The sequence below is a fragment of the Callospermophilus lateralis genome, chromosome 10, assembly GCF_048772815.1.
Source record: "Callospermophilus lateralis isolate mCalLat2 chromosome 10, mCalLat2.hap1, whole genome shotgun sequence".
NCBI classification, from domain to species: domain Eukaryota; kingdom Metazoa; phylum Chordata; class Mammalia; order Rodentia; family Sciuridae; genus Callospermophilus; species Callospermophilus lateralis.
In genome coordinates this window covers 118,284,986-118,312,412 of record NC_135314.1, presented here as the reverse complement: position 1 = coordinate 118,312,412, position 27,427 = coordinate 118,284,986, and the positions used below count along the sequence as shown (strand labels likewise).

General features: G+C 35.2%; 2 protein-coding genes across 6 annotated transcripts in view; both read left to right on the top strand.

Moving 5' to 3' along the window:
* Positions 1-12,863, top strand: part of Pls1 (plastin 1) — a 47,666-nt gene extending 34,803 nt beyond the window's left edge. Inside the window, exons 12-15 of the mRNA XM_076868159.2 lie at positions 3,656-3,789; positions 5,141-5,264; positions 12,324-12,448; positions 12,728-12,863. Of these exons, the coding sequence (XP_076724274.1) occupies positions 3,656-3,789; positions 5,141-5,264; positions 12,324-12,448; positions 12,728-12,863 (519 nt within the window). The remainder of the gene's footprint in view (positions 1-3,655; positions 3,790-5,140; positions 5,265-12,323; positions 12,449-12,727) is intronic.
* A 4,712-nt stretch (positions 12,864-17,575) lies between these two features.
* The window catches only part of Trpc1 (transient receptor potential cation channel subfamily C member 1), a 94,768-nt gene continuing 84,916 nt past the window's right edge, over positions 17,576-27,427 (top strand). For 4 of the 5 annotated variants that reach the window (XM_076867606.1, XM_076867607.1, XM_076867605.1 and 1 more), the window contains exons 1-2: positions 17,591-17,765; positions 26,213-26,367. In XM_076867606.1, the coding sequence (XP_076723721.1) occupies positions 17,591-17,765; positions 26,213-26,367 (330 nt within the window). Of the gene's footprint in view, positions 17,766-26,212; positions 26,368-27,427 lie in introns of all 5 variants that reach the window. The other variant, XM_076867604.1, reaches the window with a different exon arrangement.

Sequence of the window (27,427 nt, the reverse complement as noted above, 5' to 3'; positions counted from 1 at the left end):
GAACAAAAACTAAAATGATTGTTCAATAAAGCATTAGTAGTGACTCACCTATAAGATGAAGTAAAATTTGCCATTAAAAATAGTGTTTTAGCCTGGCGTGGTAATGAACACCTGTAATCCCAGTGGCTTGGAGGGCTGAGGCAGGAGGATAGAGAGTTCAAAGCCAGCTTCAGCAAAAACTAGGCAGTAAGCAACTCAGTGAGACCCTGTCTCTAAATAAAATACAAAATAGGGCTGGGGATGTGGCTCAGTGTTCTAGTGTCCCTGAGTTCAAACCCCAGGACCCCCCCCCCCCAAAAAAAAAAGTATTTTAGCTGAGGCAGAAGAATTGCAAGTTCAAAGCCATTCTGAGCAATTTAGCAAGGCCCTAAGCAACTGAGCAAGAACCTGTCTCTGAATAAAAAATAAAAAAGGCTGGGGATATGTCTCAGTGGTTAAGTGCCTTTGGGTTTAATCCCTGGGTACCAAAAAAGAAATTTTAAAAAAGTGTTTTAGTAATAGTGGCATGGGAAAGCAATATATAAAACTGTGTATGTACATGATATAAATCTGTTTTAAACATATAATTCAAAAAGGACTTCTAATCTTCCTCTACATCCTCAGAATGAACATATATTTATAGACTTTGTAATTTAAAAAATAAAAGACTTTTAAAAGTAAATACATCATAATATTAAAAGTTTTAAAATTGGTAGTATAATAGTATAATGATGAAATTTATATTCATATTTCTCAGTATTTCTGATGGTTGGACTGACTACATTTTAAACTTTCAATTGATTTGCTCACAGTTTTTGTCACAGAAGTACAATTCAGAAAATCTTTAAGAATTCAGAAAATCTTTTTGAATAATTTCATTTGTATTTTTTAGTATTATTTTTTGTCAATGGACCTTTTATTTATTTATATGTGGTGCTGAGAATCAAACCCAGTGCCTCACAGATGCCAGGCAAATGCTCCACTACTGAGCCACAACCCTAGCCCTAAGTTGTTTTTTTTTCCCTTCAAAATTTCTTACGTAAAATGTAACAGGAAAACACAAATTGAACCATTCATTATGCTTGGGATTTTTATGTTAATTGCAAAATATTACAAATGAATCATATGTAGACTGCTTCCTTTCAACAAATACTAGCAATTTAATAGAATTAAACATAAAGCCTGAGATAAATTCGAGATGCTTAAAAAACAAAAAAGCAGTCCTTTTCACGACATATTATCATAGGGAATTATTTTATGGACTTTGGGCAGTCATCAATGCACATCACTTCACTTATAAAGTTCATAAAACTGTACCATTAAATATATTTCTTCATTACTTTTTCAGTATTTGTTGTCACTTGGAACCTGGTATCCTATTACATAACTCTTCTCATTGTCCAAATGAGCCTCCAAAGCATTTGAAGTGCTTGGAATCATTCTTTCATTCACTCTGAGACTGTGCTCTCTAACTTTTCCTTGCTTTCTTTGTGTTCACTTCATCACCCTTTCCCTCCTGGGGATTGAACCTAGGGGCTCTGTACCACTGAGCTATGGCCCCAGCCCTTTTTATTGTTTTGTTTTGAGACAAGGTCTCACTAAGTTACCCAGGCTGGCCTTGAATTTGTAATCCTCCTAACTCGGCCTCTGGAGTAGCTGGAATTATAGTTCTGCACCACCATGCTTCGCTTTGTGCTCATTCTTAACTTTCATGGGTTCCTCATATTTTAGCCTGACAACTCAGTATTTCCAAGACTCATTCTTGCCTAAAAGCTCTTAACTTCTGTATGTACAGCCTCAGAAAGCAGATCTATTTTTAAGGTTTTAGATACTATCATAAACATGACTTACCGCCAGGAACCTAATTTCTCATTTTTTTCTCCAGTTTAGTACCTCTCCAGATCTTAGAAATGTTCTGCCAAATTTGCAACCAAATGCTGCCCCAAATAGAACACCATTCCCCTTATATTAACACCCACTTCCAGTTTCCCTTTTGTTGTTAGTCATACCAGCATCCCCTTAGGCTCTATACTAGCAACCATGAGATTCTTTCTCACCATCTTCTCTCTCAGGCATTTTGGTCTAACTAACTAACAGATGGCCCTTTACTGAAACACAGTCTACACTAAAGTGATGACTGCAATTTGCCAGTGAAGTTTCCCATTCAAATGAGTATCCATGGTTTTTCTCTCTTTTTATTCACAGTTACATAATCAGGAGTGCTGATTACTTTCCATAAATTAGGAATCTATTTTTTTTAGTTCTATAAATTTCTATAGCATTTGTTTGTATTAAACAGGCATAATTAAATATGACTACTAGGAAAACTAATTTTGAAATATTATCTCCTTGCATGTAAAAAATATGAATCCAAATCAGATATTTTACTTGATTTATGAAGTAAACCAGGTAGATGTTACAGAAAGTTCAAAGGATCTTCTTGTATTTTTTTTAAACCAACTGAACTTCAGGAATTTGAATTCTCTTTAACAAATTTGTTTTAAAAATCTGCTAATTGTGTGGCCTCTTCTTTGCCTTTCATAGAAATATTTCCTTATTTTTAGAAAAAAATGTATCTGCTTATCCCTGGTTGAATTGTTTTGAAATGGAGCCTTCACTACCTTGAAAAGAAAATTGAGAGAAACTAATTATACTGTTTTTTCTTAACTGTTTTTTCCAAAAAGTACTTAGTAAACACTTTTCTTCTACTGGTGAGATTATACAATTATGAGAGCATACAATTTTACTTAAGGAAAACTCATCTACATAAGAATGTGTGTGTGTGTGTGTGTGTGTGTGTGTGTGTGTGATATTTCTATTCTGATAAAAGAAGTACAATACTAGATTATGGGAAATAAGAATATTCTCTAGAGGCCAAGATAGACCAAAAAAAAAAAAGTACAGAAAAATTTAACCAGACTTAATATCACTAGAAATAAATAGATAGGTGGGCAAATAATTTATTGGTATTTATAGATCAGATTTTGACTATTGGCAAGGCACTGGACTAGAAAAAGGGAAACTATGATATAGATTTATACATGTAAACATTTTTGTTTTTTAAAAGGAGCCATACAATGAGTAGCAAAAGAAATCACATAAAAGCTAAAATAAGTAAAAGATGGTGCATAAGCATTGCAATATAAGCATTATTAGGAATTCAACAAGTTAACAATCATTATTAACTGGTGTAGTTAAGGTTAAGCCTTTGTTAAATAAAATGGGCCAAAAGCTAAAATTAAGATGAGTAAGATCAGATAAAGAATATGAGAGATGAATATGAAAGATTCTTAATGAAATGATGACTTTTCTATTCCTTAATTTAAAATCTAGAATAAACATTATTTATTAGGTTTATTAGTGGAATGCAGGAAACCAAGGGTTTTAGTTACATATTTGCCATTAGTAAGATGTGTAATCTTAGAGAGTCAAGACTTACAGGGTAAGACAGGCTCTTAACACTTTTTAGCCAGTTATTCTCTATCTAGATCAACCCCTTAGTGCTTGGATATCTTTAGCTATAAAATAGAAATAGTTATTCCTTGCTTTCATTGGGTTATTATGAAATGAAATTCAGTCATATAAAGTGTTATTAGAATTATTTTTTCAGATGACTGAATTAGGTTGACATATTCAGGAAATATGTTTTTATATCCAAACTTTTGCTTGTTTATAGATTGAAAACTGTAACTATGCAGTGGAGCTTGGGAAGAATAAAGCCAAATTCTCCTTGGTTGGTATTGCTGGGCAGGACCTAAATGAAGGGAATTCAACACTTACTCTGGCATTGGTATGGCAGCTGATGAGAAGGTAAAGGCTGATGTGTTTACAGCAACACTGTCAGTTCCCTTCAACAAGTTACTGAGCTAAACTTTTAGCTATTTTTGAAGAATAATAAACACAATAAATATACAATGTAAAATATATTAATTTTGTAAAGGATTTACTATTGATTATATATACTAGTGAATTTCATTTTAAAATGGGTTTGTTTCTTCATCTCACTTCATTCAGAATGGCAGTTATCGAGATACACAACTAATGATAAGTGTTGGCAAGTGTTGGGGAAACAGGTACACCATACATTGCTGGTGGGACTGCAAATTAGTGCAACCACTCTGGAAAGCAGGATGGAGATTCCTCAGAAAACTAGGATTTGAATCACTGTAAGACCCAGCTATCCCACTTCTTGGTATACGTCCAAAAGATCTAAAATCAGCATACTATAGGAATACAACCACATCAATGTTTATAGTAGCACAATTCACAATATCTAAGCGATGGAACTAACCTAGTGCCCTTCAACAGATGAATGGATAAAGAAGATGTGGTATATATACACAATGGAGTATTAGTCAGTCATAAAGAAGAATGAAATTATGACATTTGCTGGTAAATGCTTGGAACTAGAGATTGTCATGCTAAGTGAAACAAGTCAATCCCAAAAAACCAAAGGCTGAATATTTTCTCTGATGTGTGGAAGCTAGGCCAAAACAAGGAAGAAAAAAATAGAGAAAAGAAATAAGCAGAAGAGGGGGACAGAATTTCATCAAAATCTGACCTAACTTTTTTATGTGGTTGCACTAATTTGCATTCCCACCAACAATGTATGGTATACCTGTTTCCCCCACACTTGCCAACACTTATCATTATGAATATTATGAATATACCACAGTGAATCTCACTATCATGTGTACTCACAAAACACTAATTAAAAAAAACTAAGTAAATAGCAGAAAAATCAGTAGAGGGAAGGAAATAGGGAGAAAGGAGAAGAGAAAAAGAGGAAGTATTGAGGAATTAAGGCAAATTATTTTCCATACTTTTATAATTATGTCAAAATGAATTCTAATGTTATTTATAACTAAAAAGAAGTAATAAAAAATAAGATAAAAAAGAAAATGGGTCAATCTCTAGAAACACTTTTTATTAATGTCTCTGTAAGTTGTTTTAAATTTTTTAAATACCATATGGTAGTTTTTGTTTTTACATAGTGAGCTTTAGAACTCTGGAATGTAACCAAGTACAAATGCCAGGCTAACATTAGAAATATTTATTAGAACTGAACTATTTCTTAAATGTTTACCTAAATATTGACATAAATGATATGAAAGCAAAATTTACCTATTTTAGTCTCAAATATGTGTCTTTTCTATTGCAGGTATACATTGAATGTGTTATCAGATCTTGGAGAGGGTGAAAAAGTAAATGATGAAATTATTATTAAATGGGTCAACCAGACTCTTAAAAGTGCAAACAAAAATACTTCTATTTCCAGCTTCAAGGTAATCAAGAGTACTTAAGATTTTTTATGTAAGTTTAGGAAGGGACTTTTTATGGAGAATTATATTGTTTAGGTTCAGAATTACATTAATGTAATATCTTAGAAACACACAACTTAGGAGTTTAGGCATAGTAATTATTTGGCATGTGTAAACTAGAAATATTCAGTTTGAATTTTTATATTTGTGATTGGTTATCCTATTGAATATAAATGCAAGGTAATAGATGATGGTAATTTAATCTTAAGAAGAAATAGAATCGAGCCAAAAAAATCCAATTGTCAAATGAAAAAGAAAGATAAAAGCCATTGTTTATATAGGACCTGTAATGTTTTGTGCTCCCTAGCAGCAGTCTCAGAATTGTATTGTCATCATTTCCAAGGCATAACAGAGCCAGCCAAACCGATTCAAGTGGGAATTGAGAAAACTGGTAGGAAAAAAAAAATCTTGTCATCTGGCTTCTTAATGCACTTAACACTTCCAAGCATTTGTGGATGATCCATAAAGCACTCCAAGATGTAATCTGCCCATACATACCACTATTTTTCATGCATTTCATTGTGTTTTGCTTTTGCATGCAAGCTGGTGTTAACTACAAAAGAGCATGTCTGCTTGTACACCTTCATTCAGTGTTTGTGATTTTATTATGTGTGAAAAGCCAGCAATTTGCAGTTTTTAGTGAAATAAAGAAGTGCAAACAGATGAAACACTAAGCTATCCTAGGAAATAGCTACCCATCTTTATTCTTTTCTTTGCGTTTGCTCTATTTGTTTAACAACATTGTAGAGTGGAAGAAATGTTAGAAACTGATAAATTCAATTTTTCATCTATACCAAAAACTGAGGACTCAAACAATTGTAATAGGAAGTTGGATGTTGGCAGAGATGTTGCCCAAATTCCTAGTTCAAGTGCTTTTTATCCCTCTTTTATCTTGAAAAGAACCAATAATGTTTTTATTGTTGCTTATTTTTTTAGAGTAATTTTCAGTTTATAATTTGTCTATATATTTTATATAGAAAACACAATTTAAAAATGTGAAACGGGATTGAGGGTGTATTATAAACTTCTCAAACTGGCAGTTACACTTTAATATTGTTACACTGAAATTATATGCATTTACATACTAATTTAAAATAATAAGCACAGATAATTAAATATATTAATAGAATTTAGGAAAAAACAATACTTATTAAGTAACTTTTCTGAATAAAGAGTAAGAAATTAATTTGGCCCTCAGTGTTCGCCATTTATTTGAAAGAGAAACTTGTATAACTGAGAAGGTAACAATACTACAAACTAAATTATAAGCTCCAATTAATATAATTAATATTATCTTGGGTTAAGTCTAATTGATAATTTCCAACTCAATAGTCATTAAAGAGTGGAAAAAGTTAATTGATGGAGAAGGGATTTGAATTGGTGGGGGGGGAAGAATAAGCTAGAAGGGTAAGGGCAAGTCTGAGAAGATAGGGAGAAGGAGATTGGCTAGGGAGGATGGCTTCTATGGGATGTTGTATTAGATATGGACTAGATCAAGATTGTGGAGGATCTTGATAAAGATGATTTTTTGAAAATAATTTTTTAGTTGTAGGTGGACACAATACCTTTATTTTATGTATTTAGTTTTAAGTGGTGCTGGGGATCAAACCCAGTGCCTCACATTTCTATGCAAGTGCTCTTCCACTGAGCCACAACGCCAGCCCTTGATAAAGATCTTTAAGGAGATTGAGTAAGGGGAGTAATGTAAGAAAGGTGATTGATTTAGAAAGACTACTCTAAATGTGGTGATCAACATGAGTTTTAGGGAGAATGGTGTAAGAAGAACAAAGCATAAGACTCTAAGGCAGTGCATGAGATGTGAAATAAGGGTCTGTATGGAGATGGGCACTGGGAAATTTTAGAATGGATATCTATGAGCTGTTGTGAAAAAACAGCTAGAACTTGGCTTCTTGATTTAGAGAAATGGGGGTTAGAGAGCAGAGTCAGAATTCTTGTTTGGAGCCTGGGTAATCTGTAAAATGGAAAGTACAGAGAATGGAGTATCATGAAGTGCAGCTGGTTTCTAGAAAAGGAGATGAATTCAGTCTTTAGTTTACTGAGTTTGAGGCAGAGTAAACGTGGAGGTGGATGAAAGGAGACACTGGGAAGACTGTGTCTACAGACTTAGTGACCAGTTGGATAGAAGAGATAGTTGAAAATGGTAGTACAAAAACCCTACCAGGGAGAATGCTCACACAGAACCACAGCTGGAGAGAACGCAGAGGCAGAAAGAAGCATTGCAGAAGTGTTTGGCATTTCATAGGTGCTTGATAAAATACTCTTTAAAGACAAGCAGATGACTAAGAAATGTGGCAGTGACTGCTAGAAAATAGTTGGGATGGGGGAAGTTTTTTCCAGCTGTAGAAGGCATTATGTCTGAAGGTTACAATAAATGGTGCTAGTAAGAATTTATTAATAGTTATCAAGGTGATGCTATAACTAGATATTTCAGAAAAGACAAATTTACTCTCTTTAGTTACAGAGTAATTTTCACTCACCAAGAAAATAGGGAGGTGGAATATCACCAAATAATAATAATCATAATGACCATGTGTGAAGTCTCATGTGTACCATGCTGAGTACTTTATACACTTTCTTTTACTTCTTTCAGTGAGCAAAAAAAGGAGCACTAGAGCAGTTAGATTAAATGACTTGTCCACTGTCATGCAACCTTTAAGCAGAATAGCTGGATTTTACATCCAGGGCTATCTACCTGCAGACTGAAAGCCAAGGAGTTGTATGGCTTTGAGTTTGGCTCTTAGCTCAGCCATTTATTTGCTGTGCGACATACTGCTCATTCATTCCATAAATATTCAAAGCTTACCCTGTGTCAGGTGCCTTACTATTTACTGTGATTACATAGTGCCCCCAAAGACCTCTTATTTTGTCAAACAGACAAATAAGAATCACATTATTGATATCAGTAATACCATATGAATCAGTTAAAGGGTCTGTTTTAAAAAAACCTTAGCTGGGCTACATCTATTGATGAATAAAACAGAACTTACGTCTGCCTCAGCATTAGTAGTTGTTTGACCTTGGGCAAGTTATTAATTTCTGTGTGCTTCAGTTTCCCCATATCTAAAATGAAGATATTAATACTTACAGGATTCTTGTCAGACTAGGTTAACAAATGTAAAGAGCTTGACAGTACTGGCACATATTAATGGCTCAATAAATGGTGCTTACTACACTATAGGAACCACCAACATATAAAGGGTGTTATATGTCAAGAGGTTCCTGGGAAGTCCTTTGGGGAACTGTGGAAACCACATCATTGTTTTTCACCTTTTATTTTAAAAAATGATAAGAAGAGTGATGGGGTAGAATTTTCTAATAGTACTTACCAAATTAAGAGAATGAGATGATATGATTCATTATCTTGAAAAGCAAGCTAAGTTCTAGGCTTATTCTTTTTAAAATTCTAGAAATTGTTTTTGCTTAATTTTTTATGATGAACTTAAAGGAAAAAAATGGAAATTTATATTTCAAATTAAGGATTTTCAGTATAGCCCCTGCCACTTTGCAAGAGTCTTTCACTAATAATGTACCAGAGGAGTCGTCATCAGATGACAACCTGATATAATCTTTAGAAACTTAAATTTTCTTTCAACCCAGTAAAATCTTTCCCCAAAGTGAATCATAAGAAAATAGGTAGAAAAAACATCCTTGTTTTCAATCTCTAAATCAAGATATATTTTTAAAATAGAGTACAACTAAACAAATAATTTCTCTATTTTTTGAAATGTGTGGAAGGTAAACCCATAGATATTTAAATTTATTCTAGAATGACATAAATATTAAGCTCATTTTGAGAATGTATAACAGTATAGAGTCATCTAGGAAGCTTATTAAAAATCTAAATTTCCAGCCTTATCCACAGATAACCTGACTTATTAATTTGAGAGCAAGGCTAAATTTGCACTTTTTTTTTTCTTGTGCTGGGAATTCAATACAGGGCTTCTTCCATGCTAGGCAAGCTCTCTACCACTGAGTGACACCTCTAGCCATAAATTTGCACTTTTAACAAGTATCCCAGGTGATTTTCATGTAGTTAATCTGCAGGCTATACACTGAGAAAACAAGTATGAAGGTTTTTTAAAAAATAGAGACATACCAAAAAATCAGATCCAGATTGCCAGCATAAGGTAGACTGAAGAGCCCTAATTAATTTTATCTTCCATTTCTACCTGTTCCAAATATGATTTATAAAATAAGCATTTCTGATAATTTATGAATTTTAGAAAAATTTTATTCTTAGGTGGCTCACAGGTCATGAGTTGTTACTTTTCCTCACATGGCTTCAACTTGTTTTGTCAGATATCTACTATACCACTCCTTCATATTTATCCTAAAGATCTAAAAGCACCATACTATGGTGATAACACACATACCAATATTTATAGCAGCACAATTCACAATAGCCACGTTATGGAACCAGCCAAGGTATTTGTCAACAGATGAACTGATAAAGAAAATGTGGTAATAATATGCAGTGTAGTTTTGCTCAGCCATAATGAAGAATGAAACTGTGTCATTTGCTGGTAAATGGAGGGAACTAGAGAATATCATGCTAAGTGAAATGATAAGTCAGTCTTTTCAAGGCAAGGGTAGAATGCTTTCTCTGTTTGAGGAAGAGAAAGAGAGAGAAAGAGAGAGAGAGAGATGGATGGATTAAATGGGGGATGGGAATCTCATGAAAATAGAAAGGAGACCAATAGAGTAGAAGAAGGGGATCAAGAAGGAAGGAGGATGGGCAGGGCTTGTGGCTCAGTGGTGAGCACTTTCCTAGCACATGTGAGACCCTGGGTTCAATCCACTGCACCACATAAAAATAAATAAAATAAAGGTATTGTGTCCATCTACAACTAAAAAAAAATATTAACAAAAGGAAGGAAGTGAGACTCTAAGCAACTTAGGCCTGTCTGAAAATAAAAAATAAAAAGAACTGGGAATGTGGCTCAGTGGTTAAGCACTCCTGGGTTCAATTCCTGGTACTAAAAAAAAAGGGGGGGGGGGTGGGGAGCAGGGGAAGGCATGTGAAGTACTAGAGAACAAACTATTAAATTATTCTATGCCCAAGTACAAATATACTACAGTGAATCTTATATATATAATGACAGTGCACTAATTAATAATAACTAGAGAAGGGAATCAGTAGAGCAGAGCAGGCAGATCAGGGGGAAGGAGGCAGGGAGGAAAAGGGAAGGTACTGAAGAATAATTATAATGCACCAGTAACAAATGTGAAAAAGGAACGCACATTTGGCTAGGTGCAGTGGCACATGCCTTATGCTTGTAATCCCAGCTACTTGGGAGACTAAGGCAGGAGGATCACAAATTCAATGTAGCATCAGCAACATAACAAGACCCTGTTTCAAAATAAAAAAATAAAAAGAACTAGGTACGAGCACCCCTGAATTCAATCCCTGGAACCACAAAATGAAACAAAAACCACATTTGGCTATGAACTGTACTAGATGCTTTCACCTGTATTATCATAATATTCCCAAGAATCTTGTGACATTCCTATTTTATAAATTAGGAAAAGGTATGGTTTGGCTTCAAGAAACAGAAATCCAATTTAATGTGGCTTAGGACAAAAGGAAAGGTAGTTAATACAATAACAAATGGAGAGGTAGGGTAGACGTAAGGACTAATTGAGCTAGTAACTGAAGAATGTCATTCAGGACTCAGGGTTTTTTCCCATCTCTGCTTTGCCATCTAACATGCCAACTTCACCCAAAAGCTGGTTTTCCTCTTGATTATAGGATACGTGCTGGTTGTGACAGAGGTTTCATCCTCTCATTCATATTCAGGAGGAGGGGTTGCTGGCTTTCTATAGTCTAATTAAATTAAACCCAAATTAAAATCACTGTGGTAGCAAGCTAGAGTGTTTTTTTTTTAACTTTTTTTCCCATTATTGTCCCCCTCAGCAGAATTTTTAGACACTTGTTCCCTAATTGCCCTTTTCCTGTGAAATTTTAATGTAAATATACACTGAATATCTGTTTATGAACACTGTATGCTTTATACATATAAAGAATAAGTTTATTGCCCTGCCTTCAATTAAGAGAGAATGTCCTAGACTTCAAATTCACTCCTTGAAGCTCTGGATGGGATCAGCTTTCCTTGAAGCACCGTACATTTTGGGGAGGAATGGGTACAGAGCAAAAATATGAGTTCTGTTAGAATGAATAAAGAAGTAAGGAGTGAGTGGATGCTGGGAAGGCAAGTAATAGTGGCCATTATTCAAGCTGAGAAAAAGAACAAATAATTTGTTCAAGTACCGGTAAGTGGCAAAATCAACTCAGATCAGATTTTTTTTTTCTTCAGCTACAGCACTCTATCCACTAGAATCTAGTTATCCATTTTTAATTCACATTCGAGGTAACTTCAAAATGCAAAGTATCTTAGACATTAGAGTCAGATTGTCATGGGTTCTAATACTTGTTTTGTATTTACTGGTTGTGTTAAACACAACTTAATCATGTTCTTTATCTTTAAAAGAGGCTTTATAATTCCTTTTTTACTAGGATGTTAGGATTTTCAAAAGAGGATTAAATAAGCTAAAATATGTAAAGCAACAGGAACAATTCTTTGTAAATGTTATTTCCCTTTCACTATTTAGTTTTTCTTTCTAAAAAATATTAAGTAAAGACTGTAATTCATGGTCTAAGAAATATTACCAGAATTTATAAAATTATTAATTTAAAACCTATCTCCTATTCCCTTTCAAAAGTTGTTTTTCACAGGATACTATAGTTAGCACACTTAGGAATACTTATATCCCAAAACTTTATTCAGGTATGTGATAACTCTTTTCACTATAATTTGTAGAAATACTGAAGAAAAAAGAGTATTTTAAAGGATTTTGTGTGCTGGTTATGAGAATGCTTAAAATTAAGTACAAAGAAAATTTACAGATTATATTTAGTTAAATGACTATGACCAGAAGAGACTGACATCTGTGAAAATTAATGGTAAGATGTTTAAGAACATTCATCTATGCTTTATTTCCTAGGATAAATCTATTAGCACAAGTTTACCTGTTCTAGATTTAATAGATGCCATTGCACCAAATGCAGTTCGTCAAGAAATGATCAAGAGAGAAAACTTTTCTGATGAGGATAAACTGAACAATGCTAAGTAAGTCTTTAGAACATAGTGGCCTTTTAATTCTCTCAAATCCTTCCAGGGAAAGGATTGTCTTATCAAGATATTCAATTTCAGTCAAAATGCATTTTGACTTTTTGGTGTTACTCAATTGTCCAGTATATTTTTAAGTACAACTTGCAAGGGGAATATGATCTAAGAATCACAACTTTAACCTATCGAAATATTTAATTATTAAAATAAATATTTTTATTTTACTGTGAAAACACTGTAGATATACAAATAACAAAATATTTTTCTTGTCTTTTCAAGATATGCCATTTCAGTTGCTCGAAAGATTGGTGCTCGGATTTATGCATTACCTGATGACCTCGTAGAAGTAAAACCAAAGATGGTTATGACGGTGTTTGCATGCTTAATGGGAAAAGGACTGAACAGAATAAAATAATGAAACTAATATGGTCGTCTGCCACATTAAACACATTGAATGCCTCACAGTTTACAGAATTATGAAATGTAGTGGGTACCAAATCAGAATATTTGTATGTTTAAAATATATGTATTCATTAATGAGTTTAACATCCTATTCATATTAGTTAGAATTATCATCTTTTTGGATAACACCATTTACTTACCAATAACATACTGACAGTAGAATGTTTGTTATTAAACTGATATTTCATGATTAAATTACTTTTGTTTCCTAAAAGTATTAAAAGGCAAGATTAATTCATTCTTTTTCTATAGTTAAAAAAAATCAGTAAAAAAAAAGTTTTTGCAGGTTCTGCTGTGAATGTGTTTTGACTTCTTTGGTGTGTTATTTAATTGTGATCCAATATATTCAAAGTCATAATCCAGTCTAATCCTTTTATTTTCTTTCTTCAACTATGTAAAGTGGTCTAAAAATTTAACTTTCTATAAATTTCTATACTGTTTAAAATTTTAAAGTGGCAAGTATTGTTCATTAATATTAAAACTTTTTTACAAATGAGAACTAATCTTAAATAAATCACAAATTTCATTCTCTTGTTTAAGGAGCAGGTGCTTTTTCTTTAAAGCTGAATTCTAACTGTATTGCTACTTTAAACTCCTAGTTCAGTAATGCAGCTTTATCTATGGCATGTAGCATATACTATATGTTTGTAGGACGTTATTAGAGAAATATGTGCATGTGTACATATTTTGTACTTGAATTACTCAGTTTTGCTTAAATGGTATATATAATCAGTCAATCAGCCAACAAGTATTTATTTTGTCCCCACAATATATGTAACACTCCCTTTTGTGGATGTCTGATATGTGAAGATTTCTTTTACAGATACTCATTATGAATGTGCATATAGTTATTTCTCACCTGATTCCTTCCAAATACTTGTAGCGAGACATTGGCTAAAACAGGTGGATACTATCCTGTTAGCTTCATATACCAATAGTAGTTTAGGTGTATAATTAAACCTATATAATTTAGAAGATATTCAGTAGGCATATTCTATTAGTAAAAGTAACATAAAGCTAATATTCAACAAGAGTATTTTTACGTTTCTTTCACAGTCTCCTATAAACTGGCAGTGTTTGTTTAATGTTTGTGTTACTTACGAGTACCTAAAGCTTGAGACCCATTTTTTTCCACTGAATTTTTAAAAGTAGGCCATTCTACTGCTTACAATTGAATACAAAAATCTACTTCCTCCATCCCCCACTTTCAGTGCCAGTAAGCAATACTGCTATGCAACAAAAATGCTGTCACTTTATCTCAGTGTGAATGAATAGTTTAAATCCTCCTCCTCCTACTGATTAAAACAATCATGGTAAGAGTGAGAGTGACTTTGTGTTTAGAATAGAATTTTTTAAGTGAAATGATCAGTAGGTGGAATTTTGAAATATATTCTTCTACAAGAGATTTCTTTCCCTTTTATATTTTGATGATTGTTTTCTTATATGAAAATTATGGTATGTTATATGAAAATTAAGGTATGTTCTCTTTTATGAGATTATTTAAATCATGCTTCCCTCTTTGATTTTTTTCATATTTACTAAGCTATCTGATTTAAATGAAATTTGGCACTTTAGAGAGTTCTTTTTCCTCACAAAGTATATTTAATAAAACTGCTGTGTATGTAGAAATGTGTCAGTATTTATTTCATTTAAAGGTACAGCCTTGAAAATTAGTCTAGGGCAAACTTATTTTCCAGAAAAGAACAATTCCTAAATTAGTAGAATTAGATCCTTGCTTTGAAGGTGAGGGTAGTTCTTTCCTATGAAGAATTTTATTAAAGACTGTATGATTACTACAAATCCTGTTTGAGTTGAATAATTTGAGTGAATTCATCAATTCATTCACGTAAATGTATTGTCTTCTGTGATGGATGTATTATGTTATACATTAGGGATTCAGCTGAGAAAAATACAGAGTCTCCTGACCTTATATCCTATGGGAGAGAAACGGACCATTAATAGGAATTTTAAATAGTGCAGTTGAAGAAATAAAGCAGGACCATGTGATAGAGACTGACTTGGGAATTCAGGTGTAGATAAATTTGGATACTAGGGAAGGTCTCACTAATGATGTTTTATTTAGACTATGAATGGTCAGTTCAGAGAACAAGAACAAAGACTCTCCAGCCTGGAAGAGACTTGAAAGCATTATAGAAAACAGGAAAATGTGGCTTCAGAGTAATAAAGGAGAGGTACAGTCGCTGAAGGTGTAGATATGGTTAATCCTATTTCTAGGACTAGATGTAAATCTGGATTTTTTACTTCTCTGACTGGAGTTACGACTGTTCTTTTGTACCTGTGATTTGGGTGAGTTGCTTTGAGTTAATGTGCTGCTTCTGAATCTTGCATATGATTGTTCATAACACTACCATTGTTTTCCATGTAACATGCAGAAGTGACACATGTAGATATGTTAAAATATCCCAATTTATGCTAGATAGAGTTTACTAGAGAGACTAGAGAAGATATTCTTCATCTGAGATGATCCAAAGGTTTGAAAAATAGAGTGCAGTTAGAACACTGGCTTACTCTGAAGTAGGTATAGCTCCCCAATACTTTGGAATGTCTGCTAGGATACCTTAAAGTAGGGTATCTTAGAAATTACTCCAGTGCCCTTGAGAGTCCTAAAGAATCATTTAAGTCCAGAAAGTTGAAAAAACTTCAGATGAAAGTGAAACAATACTTATACCTGTGTTAGGGTTGTTCTGCTACCAACTAAACATTTTGCTGGACTAAGTGTATAAGCATGTACACATAATATGTAACTGTTCACTTGCCTTGAATTTAAAATGAGAAATTTTGACATTTCACCAGCAAACTTGGAACTGTACTGAACAAGACAAAAGGGGAAATTTGTCAAGAGACAAATTCAATTGGTTGTTAATATTTTGAAGTAAACACACAGAAAAAGTTTGGAAAGGTAGGCAATCTTGGCATCTGCTAAGGCCTTTTAGACCTGATCTAAAGAGGACTTTCAGGGGAAAGTTCCAATTAGAATTGTGAGAAAAAAGTGTTGGCAGGGATAGGAGAGAAACAAATAATTTGGGATAGGAAGTATTCCCCTCAAATTCAAGCTACTCTGAAGTAAATTTATGCATTGCCTTAAAACCTACAGCCTAAAAGGTATGATTTAGATTTTTTCCTGTAGTTTATTGTGGGAAGTAATAAGAATTAAAGACGTAATTTCCAGCCCTGCCAGGTGGCACATTGCCTGTAATCCCAGCATCTGGGGAGGCTGAGGCAGGAGGATCTCTAGTTCAAAGCCAGCCTCAGCAAAAGCGAGGTGCTAAGCAACTCAGTGAGACCTGTCTCTAAATCAAATACAAAATAGGGCTGGGGGTGTGGCTCAGTGGTCCAGTGCCCCTGAGTTTTCAATGCCTGGTACCCGCCCCAAAAGATGTAATTTTCAGTTTTCCCTCCTTACCTTTCAAAGGTGGAAGACAATAGCAACACTGGATAATGATTAATCTGCTTTAAATAAAATTTTGATTAAAAATAAATTATTCAAGGAAGTGGCACTTACTGAACGCTCCGCTGTTGCCCAAATAATAGATCCATCTTTAAAATATGCATTTAATAAATGTGGCCCTTGGAAGGATGGTGATGCACTTATTCAAATGCGACGGCGTCTTTTAATCATATGCGAATGAATGTGTGACAAGAATATTAGGTCAATTTCAGATCGCAAACTAATCGTTCAAAATATTTGTGTGTGTGTGTATGTAATACATATCCCTTAAAACGACATCTAGCCCAACGTCAGGGCGGACGAACCCACCAGTGTGGCGGCGGGACTTCGCCCCTGTTCTCGGGCAGAGCTCACCAGAACGCCAAGGACGTGGACAATTCCACCAGGGGTTTCGCCTACACGTTGTCGTCAGAAGCTCAAACAGATATGTGCTGCGTGTTTACTAATGTGCTGCAGCGGGCGCGGAGAAATTACCTCAAATCCGCAACCTGGTGTGAACAGCGCAGGCCAGAAGGCTCCCCATACCCCAACCTGCGCGGCGCCTTCTAGCTACCGCTCCAGGCGAGGAGCCTGGGGCGGTGCGTCCTCCGAGCCGGCCCAGCCGCAAGCCACGCCCATTCCCCCATAGGTCACGCCCACCGGGGGCCGCCGCCGCCGCAGGCTCCGCCCAGCTGGCCGCAGGCCCCGCCCCGGTGTCGTCGCTACCGCGGGGTAGAGGATGACGTGAGGAGAGTGGCGAAGGTCTCCGGGCGCAGCTGGGCCGGCGGTTCCTACAGCCCCGGAGCCCGGCGTGCTCAGAAGCGCCTCTCGGAGCTCCTCTCCCACCGACCTCTCGTCCTCCCCCTGGGCCGGGCCGCCCCTGCGCGGCCCCTGCGGCTCCTGGCACGGCCCCGCGCTCGGCTGCCGCCCTGGCGCGCTCCACTCTGTCGTCCCCGGACGGGCGCGGACCTGCACGGCCCGGGCGCCGGCGGCTGGGGAGGGGGCGCTGGCCTCGGGGCCGCGCAGGCGCTGCCACCAACCTGGGGCTGTCAGTGGAGGGCGAGTGCTGGTTCCGAGGGGAGGCGACGTCCTCCGGGGCCAACGGGCCGCACGCCGAGGCGGCCGTGGGAACGACTCATCCCTTTTCTAGCCCTGGGGCGGCGCTGGGGTCGGGGTCGGGGCCGATGGGGGCCCCGCCCCCGTCCCCTGGCCTGCCCCCTTCGTGGGCCGCGATGATGGCGGCCCTGTACCCGAGCACGGACCTCTCTGGCGTCTCCTCCTCCTCCCTGCCTTCCTCCCCATCTTCCTCTTCGTCGCCGAACGAAGTGATGGCGCTGAAGGATGTGCGGGAGGTGAAGGAGGAGAACACCCTGAATGAGAAGCTTTTCTTGCTGGCGTGCGACAAGGGTGAGAGCCAGGCCCCTTTCTCCACCTCGGGACGCCCCTGCGCTCGCTCCTCTAGACCTCTCCCCTGCTGCAGCTTCCTTGGGTGCGCCCTCCCTTTTCCCGCGGCGGCCGCTGTCCCGCGCCACCTGCTCCGCTTGCGTGCAGCCGGCGGACGGGTGGGGTTGGGGCGCGCGCTCCGCGGGGTCCCTGCAGGAGGTGGCTTTAGCCCCACCGCTGCTTCTGACTTTGTGAATGATCTGGGCTAGTGTCAGAGCTTCCAGTCCAAAATCCCCTGTCCTTCCCCTGAGATTCTTCCCATTCATGGGCTTTCACCTGGTGTGTGTGTGTGTGTGTGTGTGTGTGTGTGTGTGTGTTTTGGAAGATCCTTTCTTCTATTAGCGTCTGCCGTCCAGTGACTTGGCCAGTGATGGTCGAATGGAATTAAGTTTCTCAGTTTCTGGGTAGAGACACATGAAATAAAGACAAGTCTGGAGGAATTCTGCCTTAGTTCCCCAAAGTTTCTCGAAACTTAGGGAACATTGACCCTGAGTTCGTGCTTTTGGATAAAAAGGTTTATGGCTTCAGAGCCGCCTTTGGGAGGTAGTAGTAGTGAAAAATAATTACAGGGCGAAAATACATGGAATATATTTAGTTTACTTTTGTTCTTAAAAAATTTATAAATAGGTCATTTTATGGCCATACGAAGAAGTCTTTTCACATAAGCATGTTTTCGAGTGATGCATATGATAAAAAGAATAGGAAATTGATTGCCCTTATGCATTTTATTTCCTACATGAGGAGTATTGAAAATGTTGTTCTAAATTTGTGCAGCTTGCTGTACAATGGCCATGCTAACTTCCTTAACTGTTAGAACTTTGCAGACTTCCAAAACAAACCCAAAGGGCAACTTACACTGTGGAAAGACTGCAGAAGATTTTTTAGTTTGCTAGCATAAATTACAGCCTTCCTAACCTCTCTTATTGCTTTTTAAGAATTTATTTGCACAACTTTTTGAAAACACATTGACATATCAACAGTCCACCTATATCTGTCGTCAAGGTGTTCTCAGGTAGTAGTATTAGTATTATGGAAGCATTTGTTAAGGTACACCATAGATGCAACTATAAGTAGTCTTGGGATTGCAAAGAAATAGAGTATATATCTATATGTCACAAAAATTATGGTCTATTGATTATGTAAAATTTTTGATGTTGCTAGAGTGGCTTGCCTGAGTTCTCTTCCCTCAAAAATTTTGTGATAGAGAAAGGGAAAAGATTGTGTTATACTAGAACAAATTAAGTGGCCACTTCAGCTACCCTAACCAATTATGTTGTGGTTATTTTAAAGCAAAGAAAGTATGTCAGGAAACAGAATTTGATATTTCTGGAAAACTGAGGACAGAGAGATGTCATAATGAAATATGATGAGAGTAACTATTTGTAGTGTGTATTTTAGGATTATTGCATGACATGTCCTTAACAAGAATTTTAATTGACAACTGTTTAATAGCCTATCCACAGTAGCTGTTGAAGCGTCTTGACAGCTTCTGTTTTATAACATTAAGATTCTTGGAGAGATTTGGCTTTTGAGGATGAGTTGGAAATTAAATATGCATACCTTATCTCCCTATATAAATTTTTTAAATATTAAATGAGAGATTAAGCAAGCATTTTCTGTTTTAGGTATATTGAAACAAGTTCTTGAGTTAGATTTAGAAAAATGGTATATTTCTTATCCGTATTTATGGTATACATTTATATTTAAAAATAAGTTCAAGTTATGGTAATTTTTTGTTTACTAAAAAGAATAGTGTATTTTTAGGTTTGAGTGTCAATATTTCATAATTAAAAGTTTTTTTTGTCACCCAAACCCAGTTTAAAAGTGAAAAATTTTCTGAGGTAGCTATAACTCTTACAATTATGTTAGAATTTCAGTAGACCAAGTAGCATACATTTACAAAAATATATTGGGGTAGAATGCTCATGTTTTTCATAGATGATTTAATTTAATCCTCATAATTCCATGAATCAGATTTGTATGTGTGTGTGTGTGTGTGTGTGTGTGTGTGTGTGTGTAGCTATATGGCAATCACCACCATAATTTATCTGGTTATAGTTGAACAAATGAAAATCATTTATGTCAGAAGAGATATGCACATTTGAACTTAATAGTTGGTAATTAAACTTGCTTTGTATGGATATTTTATAAACCTTGATTTATGTATATTATTAATCCAATAAAGGTAGAAAGCAAGTATGCCACTTTTGTAGCACCAGAGCAAATCAACTAATGTCATTTCACAATCTTATTCTACATGTGTAAAATGTTTAAAATAATCCAATTGGGGAGAATCTAGGAATTCCTAAATTCCTAAAATGTTAGTAAATGGGTGGTCCTTTGAAAGGTGGGTACAGATTAAGGAGTAAACAAAGAAGTAGGAATAAGAAAAAAAAAAAAAAAAGGAAAGGAAAAGACTTTATAACAGCTGGCTTTTAAGTAAATGAGTTCAATAGTTCTAGGCCACTGCCCATCCGGGTAGTAGCCACTATGACTGTTACTGATCTTCAGAGTGGGTTAGGTTCATGTCAGAGGTAACACTGGTTCTTTTGTTTTTGTAAAAAACTTAGAAGAAAACATTAATTAAAAGTTCCTGATCCAGCAATATGTCTGCCCCCACCCAATGAAATTCTCAGAAAGTACATTCATATTCTTTTTAGACAGAATTATACAATTCAGAGGTAAAGGCTAACTGAAACAAGAGCTGACTATAAATGTCAGTGTTGTTTTATTAAATAGTAGTGGTTCTCTCTGCCTATGTCTTTTTTCCTTCCTCATTGAGAGTTACTATGGTAATGAGCCTCTTTAAATCAGGGGAGTTTACGGTAGTCCATAGGCCTACCAACTGGAAAAAAAATTTAATTTATGATTCATGTGAATTTTTCTCATTTAAAGTAATTGATTTTGGTACATTTTTGTGAACAAGAACCCACATAAACTCTTTAATTTGCTAAGATCAGTAATCAGTTCTTCCATGGAAGAAAGAGGTATGAAAGGATTCCATCTCAGCCAACTCTCCAGTGATACTATTTTTGGGAAATTTAATTTTTATTTGCGTCAGAATTTCTTCTTGAAATTTCAGCATGGGGTCAGAGAAAGGGTGGAAAGGGCAGAATTTCACTTCTATTCCCAGGCTTATCCTAGTTTGTATTCTGTCACATTTGTAATATGTTTTCTGGTTATAAGGAAGAATACTTAAATGATGGCCTTCCTACATAAATTGTGTATACCGCTGGACTATGGATACTTTTAAAATGTGCAATATTTCTGGTGAAATGATAAAAGCTGAGTTTAATTAACACCTTATATATTTAATATAAGTCCCATTATATATTTAATGGGACTTTTTTATTTTAGCTATTTGAGAAGAGATTTTAAATGTGAGGTAGGAGGGTGGTGGGAGAGAAAACTGCAGAGGACTGGGTATTGGTGAGAAATTTTATGTTGGCAGGCAGCACCTAGTGTAAAGAGGTATGTGCTGTGAGGGAAGAATACTTTGCAGAAAGGAGAGGTAAGAGGGTACCTTAGGCATCATTCTACAAATATCTCTCAAATTGTCCTCAAGTGTAGCACTTTGGAATTTTGTATAGGAAAGCTTTTCAAATCACCAAAGTTTCAGATGTACTACATAGGAAATGTTGCCATCAGGTATGGTTATCTTAATAAAATAATGTTATTTTAACAAAAAATGACTCACTTCACCAGTGTCTTGATGGATAATTCATCTATAACATATTCATTGAGCAACTAGCTGCCTCCCAGTTGTATATACTGACATTTCTTTGCAGTGATCCTACAAGTATATTTCTTAATATTATTTTTACTTTGCTTTTCTTTTCTATGTCATCAAAATCCTCTTAGCATATTCCTAATTGTGTTAAGGCATTAGAAAAGTGTTATCAATAAATTACTGACCACATTCCTATGTTTTAAGATTTTTTTTTTCCATTAGGAAGATGATCTCTTGTACTATAGTGAGGAGCAGTACAAAGAAAAAAATATGTTGTGTATAATAGATCTGACTGAAGGGAAGTAGCAAATGCTTAATTTAACTTAAATGGCTTATATGCGATTTGGAAGGTAGGATATTTCTAGTATAGAGCAATCTCTTGGGCATTAATAGATAAATAGGATGGATTGATGAATATATAGGTAAGTAGATAAGCAAACCATACCCTTATAATTTCTATATTTCAAAGTTAAAGGGTGTTAAAAAGAGGCAATTAATTGAATAAGTGTTGTAGCCTAAAAAGAAATATCTTCTTTACAGCTGATTCTATCAAATTTAGTGATACTGAGAAGTTTAAGATCTAGGGTTAGTAATTTAATAGGTAATAAGAACTTTAAAAGTAATAAAGAAGTGATAGGTAGTGATTTTTAGGAGCCCAAATGAATGATCAAGACTAAAAGAATTCCAGTACCACCAATAATACTTAGAGATCCAGTAGAATTTCTTTTAATGCCAAAACATTTTCCTCTTAATAAAGTCTATTTTAAGCACAATTGGGAATATTTCAATTAGCATGTAGTTAGTTTGTTAGAGAAACTTGGTTTGAAAAGATTTAAATATTTTCTTTTTAGTTGTGGTTGGAAACAATACCTTTATTTTATTTATTTATTTTTATGTGGTGCTGAGGATGGAACCCAGTGCCTTGCATGTTCTAGGCAAACACTCTACAGCTGAGCCAAAACCTCAGCCCCTTTACAAATTTTTCGACAGATAAAATTATCCCACATTTTACTGCTAACTTAAATTTGGTTTATATAAAATTAAAACTGATCAACATTAATGGTCCCATTTCAGTAACAGTGAAATTTAACATCTTAATACCAGAAAATCAAATGAGATGCCAGTGAAGAAAGTTGCAATCACCTGTTCTTAATCAGTATTGTAACATTTCTTCATTGTATTGCTCAAGGGTTTATCACAGTTGGGCAAAGTGAATTTGTACAAAGGATCCATGAGATTTCTCTGGTATTTTATATACTATTTTATTTATTTATTTATTTGTTTGTTTGTTTGTTTGTTTGTTTTAAAGAGAGAGAGAGAATTTTAATATTTATATTTTAGTTTTCGGCAGAAACAACATCTTTTTTGTTTGTATGTGGTGCTGAGGATAGAACCCGGGCCGCACGCATGCCAGGCGAGCACGCTATCGCTTGAGCCACATCCCCAGCCCCACTATTTTATTTTTTTTAAATTGCCAGTTGGGATTCACTACACTGATTTCATGACTGCTAATGGTTTGCAAACGTGATAGAAAATCAGGAGGACTGAAAGCTTGATGTGCTTTGAAGTTTTAAAAGGAATGGATTGAAAAAGTAGGGCTAGAACAGGGGCAATGCAAGATACGGCAAACTGTGGCCCACAGGACAGAGCCACCTGTTTTGTAAGGCCTGTGAACTAGGATTGGCTTTTACATTTCATATAGTTAATTTTTTTTTAATTTAAAGAATTATTTTATATCACATGAAAATTCTGTGAAATCCAAATTTCAGTGTTTATAAACAAAGTTTTATGGGAACATATCCACATTAATATGTTTACATATGATCTATGGCTGCTTTTGTGCTAAAGGTGCCTGCTTGAGTCATTGTGATTAGGATGTCCTGGCCCCAGAGCCTAGTATATATACTATCTGGCCCTTTTTCAGAACAAGTTTGTGGATCCCCATAATGGAATGTAAAGTATTATTAAAATAATATAAAACTTCTCCAGGAAGAGAGTCCAGTGTGCATTTAACTCAAGTTCAGTTGTTCAAAAGTGATTAGGTGTTTTAAAGAGAGACTCAAGGAATAGACAAGTGCATGTATGGGGGGCTCAGTAGAGTGAGGAAAGTAAAACATTACGAAAAGCAGGAAGTGAATGGTTGGTCTATGTGAAACCAATCTGGGTTTACTAACTGGTACTAAATGGAAGTTAGGCTTCTACTTCTCACCACAGCTGGGAACAGGGGTCCTGTTCAGGTAACTGTTGGCTGGAACAAATACTAAATTCTTTTGGCACCCATGAGTTTCCTTAGGCAGGCACTAAGGATCATAGTAACTTTGTTACTGTTTCTTTCAAGGCTTTATAGGTCAAGGTTGAGACTTGGTGGAGAAGAGAGCCCAGAGAATCTTGACTTTGGTCAAGGAGAGAATCTTTTTCAGCAGATGTATCGGTTAAGAGGCCATTTCCTTGTTCAGAAGAAAGATAATGGATGAGTGACATGTACAAGAAAGATAATGGATAGGGATATGTAGATGAGTATGTGTGATACTTTGGAGAGGGGACCAAGATGACTTGCTGTTGAATTGGCATACTCCCTGTGGAATGGATTGAAGAAAGCCTTTTCCTTCACTGAATTCTTTGACAACCATCAAGTCAAAACACTAAACAAACTATGTTGCATTTCCTTCTTTAAATTTTTAAAAAACAAAAGATGAATGTCACTTTTGAAAGCAATTTCTGTTTAAAATGGAAATGTAAAATATATTTTTCTTATAAACACAGTCATGTTGAATTGTATCCCATGCTGTGTTAACTAGCTTCTTGCTGTGTATTTTAAGTTTCCCAACTTCTTTTATGTATACACTCATCCTAAAGTTAAAACTATTCTTCTCCTTTAACATGCAGTCCATCTTAAATGACTTGCAAACATAAACTTTGGAAAGGAAGCAATATTTAAAAAGATAATGGCTGAAAACTTTGCAGAATTAATGAAGGACAGAAATTATTCTCTTTAGAAAGCTTAGTGAGTCCCAAGTAGAAGTAATAATCCTCACCAAGACACAGAGTGATAACAAGGAAATACAGCTGAACTTTTATTTCTTAGTTACATTCTCCTGTTATTAAGACATTGACATAAATTCATCTGAGATAAGGTTTTAAAATGTTATTTTCCAGTAATGGTGAAATATATTTACTGGTCTGTTTGTTTGATCACTGTTGATTCAACTTGTGACTAAGAGCATAATGTGTTTACTGTTTCTGTAATGGAGCTTTAGTGCCTAAATATTAATTTGTAGCAATATGGGGAAAATACTCTTTTGTGATTAGTTTTATTCTGGAGTGAATTAAGGAAATATATTTTCAAGAAAACTACTCTTTAACTTGTTTTGGAATATGTGGGAACTGTAAGATCATAAATTAAAAGTAACAGCAAATTTTATTTGAAATTAAAACAAAATCTGTTACCTTTCTTATTCACCCAGTCCCTAAGTCTTTTCTCTTTCTGTATCATAAAATCACATTTCTTTTTTCTTCTGATTTCTACTCTAATTGTAATGGTTCTCTGTTTCTTATTCATAGATTTTTAAAGAAACAGACTATATTTACAAGTCACCTAAATAGTTTATTCATAAATAAAGTAAAATGAGGCGCTGTAATTGTGGCTCAGTGGCAGAGCGCTTACCTAGCACAGATGAGGTACTGGGTTCAATTCTCAGCACCCCATATAAATAAATAAAATAAAGGTCCATTGACAACTAAAAGACTATTTTTTAAAAAGTAAGATGAAACAATAAGCAACCCTCTTGCTTTCTTTCTCTAATTAGCATTCCTCTTTTGATTTCTTCCCCCTAATCCTGCTGTGTATTTTAAGTTTCCTAATTTCTTTTATGTATACATAAAGTAGGCCCTTGGTGAAAATAATTATTCTCATTTTTCCACATGGGTTAACTGTTTTGTTGTAGGCTACCATCTGTTAGAAGGCAGTCTACCTGCTTCTGACAGATCAAGCAGTAGTTCTAGTCCTGCTTTAAGTTTTGTGATCTCAATGTTGCCTGGTCATTTAAAAGTTTCATCATTGAAGGGTGTGTGTGTGTGTGTGTGTGTGCGTGTGTGTGTGTGTGTGTGAGAGAGAGAGAGAGAGAGAGAGAGATGGGAAGAGAGGATTTTCAGGCAGTTTTACCTCTTATTATACATAAACCATACTTATATATTCATACTGCTTTTTCAAAAGTATGCTTTCCCTGTAAAAACTCTTTGTTATATTTCTAATTATTACTGAATCTCATTTTTAACCATTGTGATGTATGAGTAAATGTGTATATAAATTTGAGCTATAAAACTTATTCTTTTAAACTTTTTATTTTTCTATTTTGGGGCGTTCTTTGTTAAATTGTTTTACATGTCTTCTACAAGCTTCTTTCCTTATAACCATCCAGGTCAGAATTTTAAACTAATAATTTTTATTTCATACTGCACAATAAAAAATTTTTACTTACATTTTACATTTGCTATTGGTGTGATTGTTATTTTATCAAGATATAAGTTTTTACTAGGAAATGTTCACATTTTCTGTGCACACTTTCTTATACTAAAATGAGTTTAGATATTTTAAATCTTTTAATTCCACAAGCTAAATTATTCTTCACAGTCATTTTTATATTTCTTGGATATTAAATTATGTTTGTATATTGTTATTTAGGTGACTATTATATGGTTAAAAAGATTTTGGAGGAAAACAGTTCAGGTGACTTGAACATAAATTGCGTAGATGTGCTTGGGAGAAATGCTGTTACCATAACTATTGAAAACGAAAACTTGGATATACTGCAGCTTCTTTTGGACTACGGTTGTCAGGTACAAGGCTAGATAATTTTATCCAGTAGCTTCTAAGAAATGTTAGCTATACCATGTTTTTACCTTTCCTTCTAGTTTACTTTCTTCTTTTTATTTTCTTCCTTTCTTTTTCACTGTTTGTGTTTAAGCCACTAAGTAGTTTAAAGAAATCAAAAAATGACATTTTATGAAGGATAATTTTTTGAATTGGTTTGTCTTTTTCATCTTAACTCTCATTTTCCCCTACATCCCGTAGAGCTATATTAACATGAATCATTAAAGATGATTTTGTTTTTATTACCTGTATCAATCCTATTTTATTATTTACCTATATATAGGACAAATGTTCTGAAGTGTTAGGAGGACAAGTTTTTATGTGCCCCATGTTATTTACAATCATGTGAATGAAATAGACTGGTTTACTCACTTCCTCTTTGTTTGAAATGTAATGTTTACTTATGTATGAAAATGAAGATTTTTTTTTAACTAAAAAAAGACACCTTTCTGTTTGTCTCATATCAGTTCAGGTACAAAAGTAGGTAGGCATGTATGTAAATTTTGAAGAATTCAGTTTAGAGATGCTGAAAGGAAATTTAATAATAATACATTTTCCTTTCCTTTTTTGGTTTGCTTCTGATAGGACTTAGCACATGGATTTTGGCTCTTTTTTTCCCTTAACGAGCGTACATAGATACACTTTTTAAGTGGCATCAGAAAGCACTCACAGCATATTTTCTAAAGGCACATACATATTCTGTATAATCTCTATTTTATCTATTCTAACATGGTACTGTGTCTACATATATATTTGTAGAGTACAGAAATTGCTTACCCAGGAACTTCAGCTATCCAGAATACAACTAGGAATAAGAAAGAATAAATAAATACCTCTGACTAGCCAGAGTAGGTGTGATGAAGTTTCTAAATTAAGTTTAATTGTATGAATACTTCTGGAGCCCACGTTCAAAATCTATTTTTTTTTTCTCATTTTAGATTCCATGTCAACAGAATTAATTCTTAGTTTTCCAATCCAGAGAGAATTCAAGGGGCAATAGAAAGGGGGCACTAGAACTATAGTAGA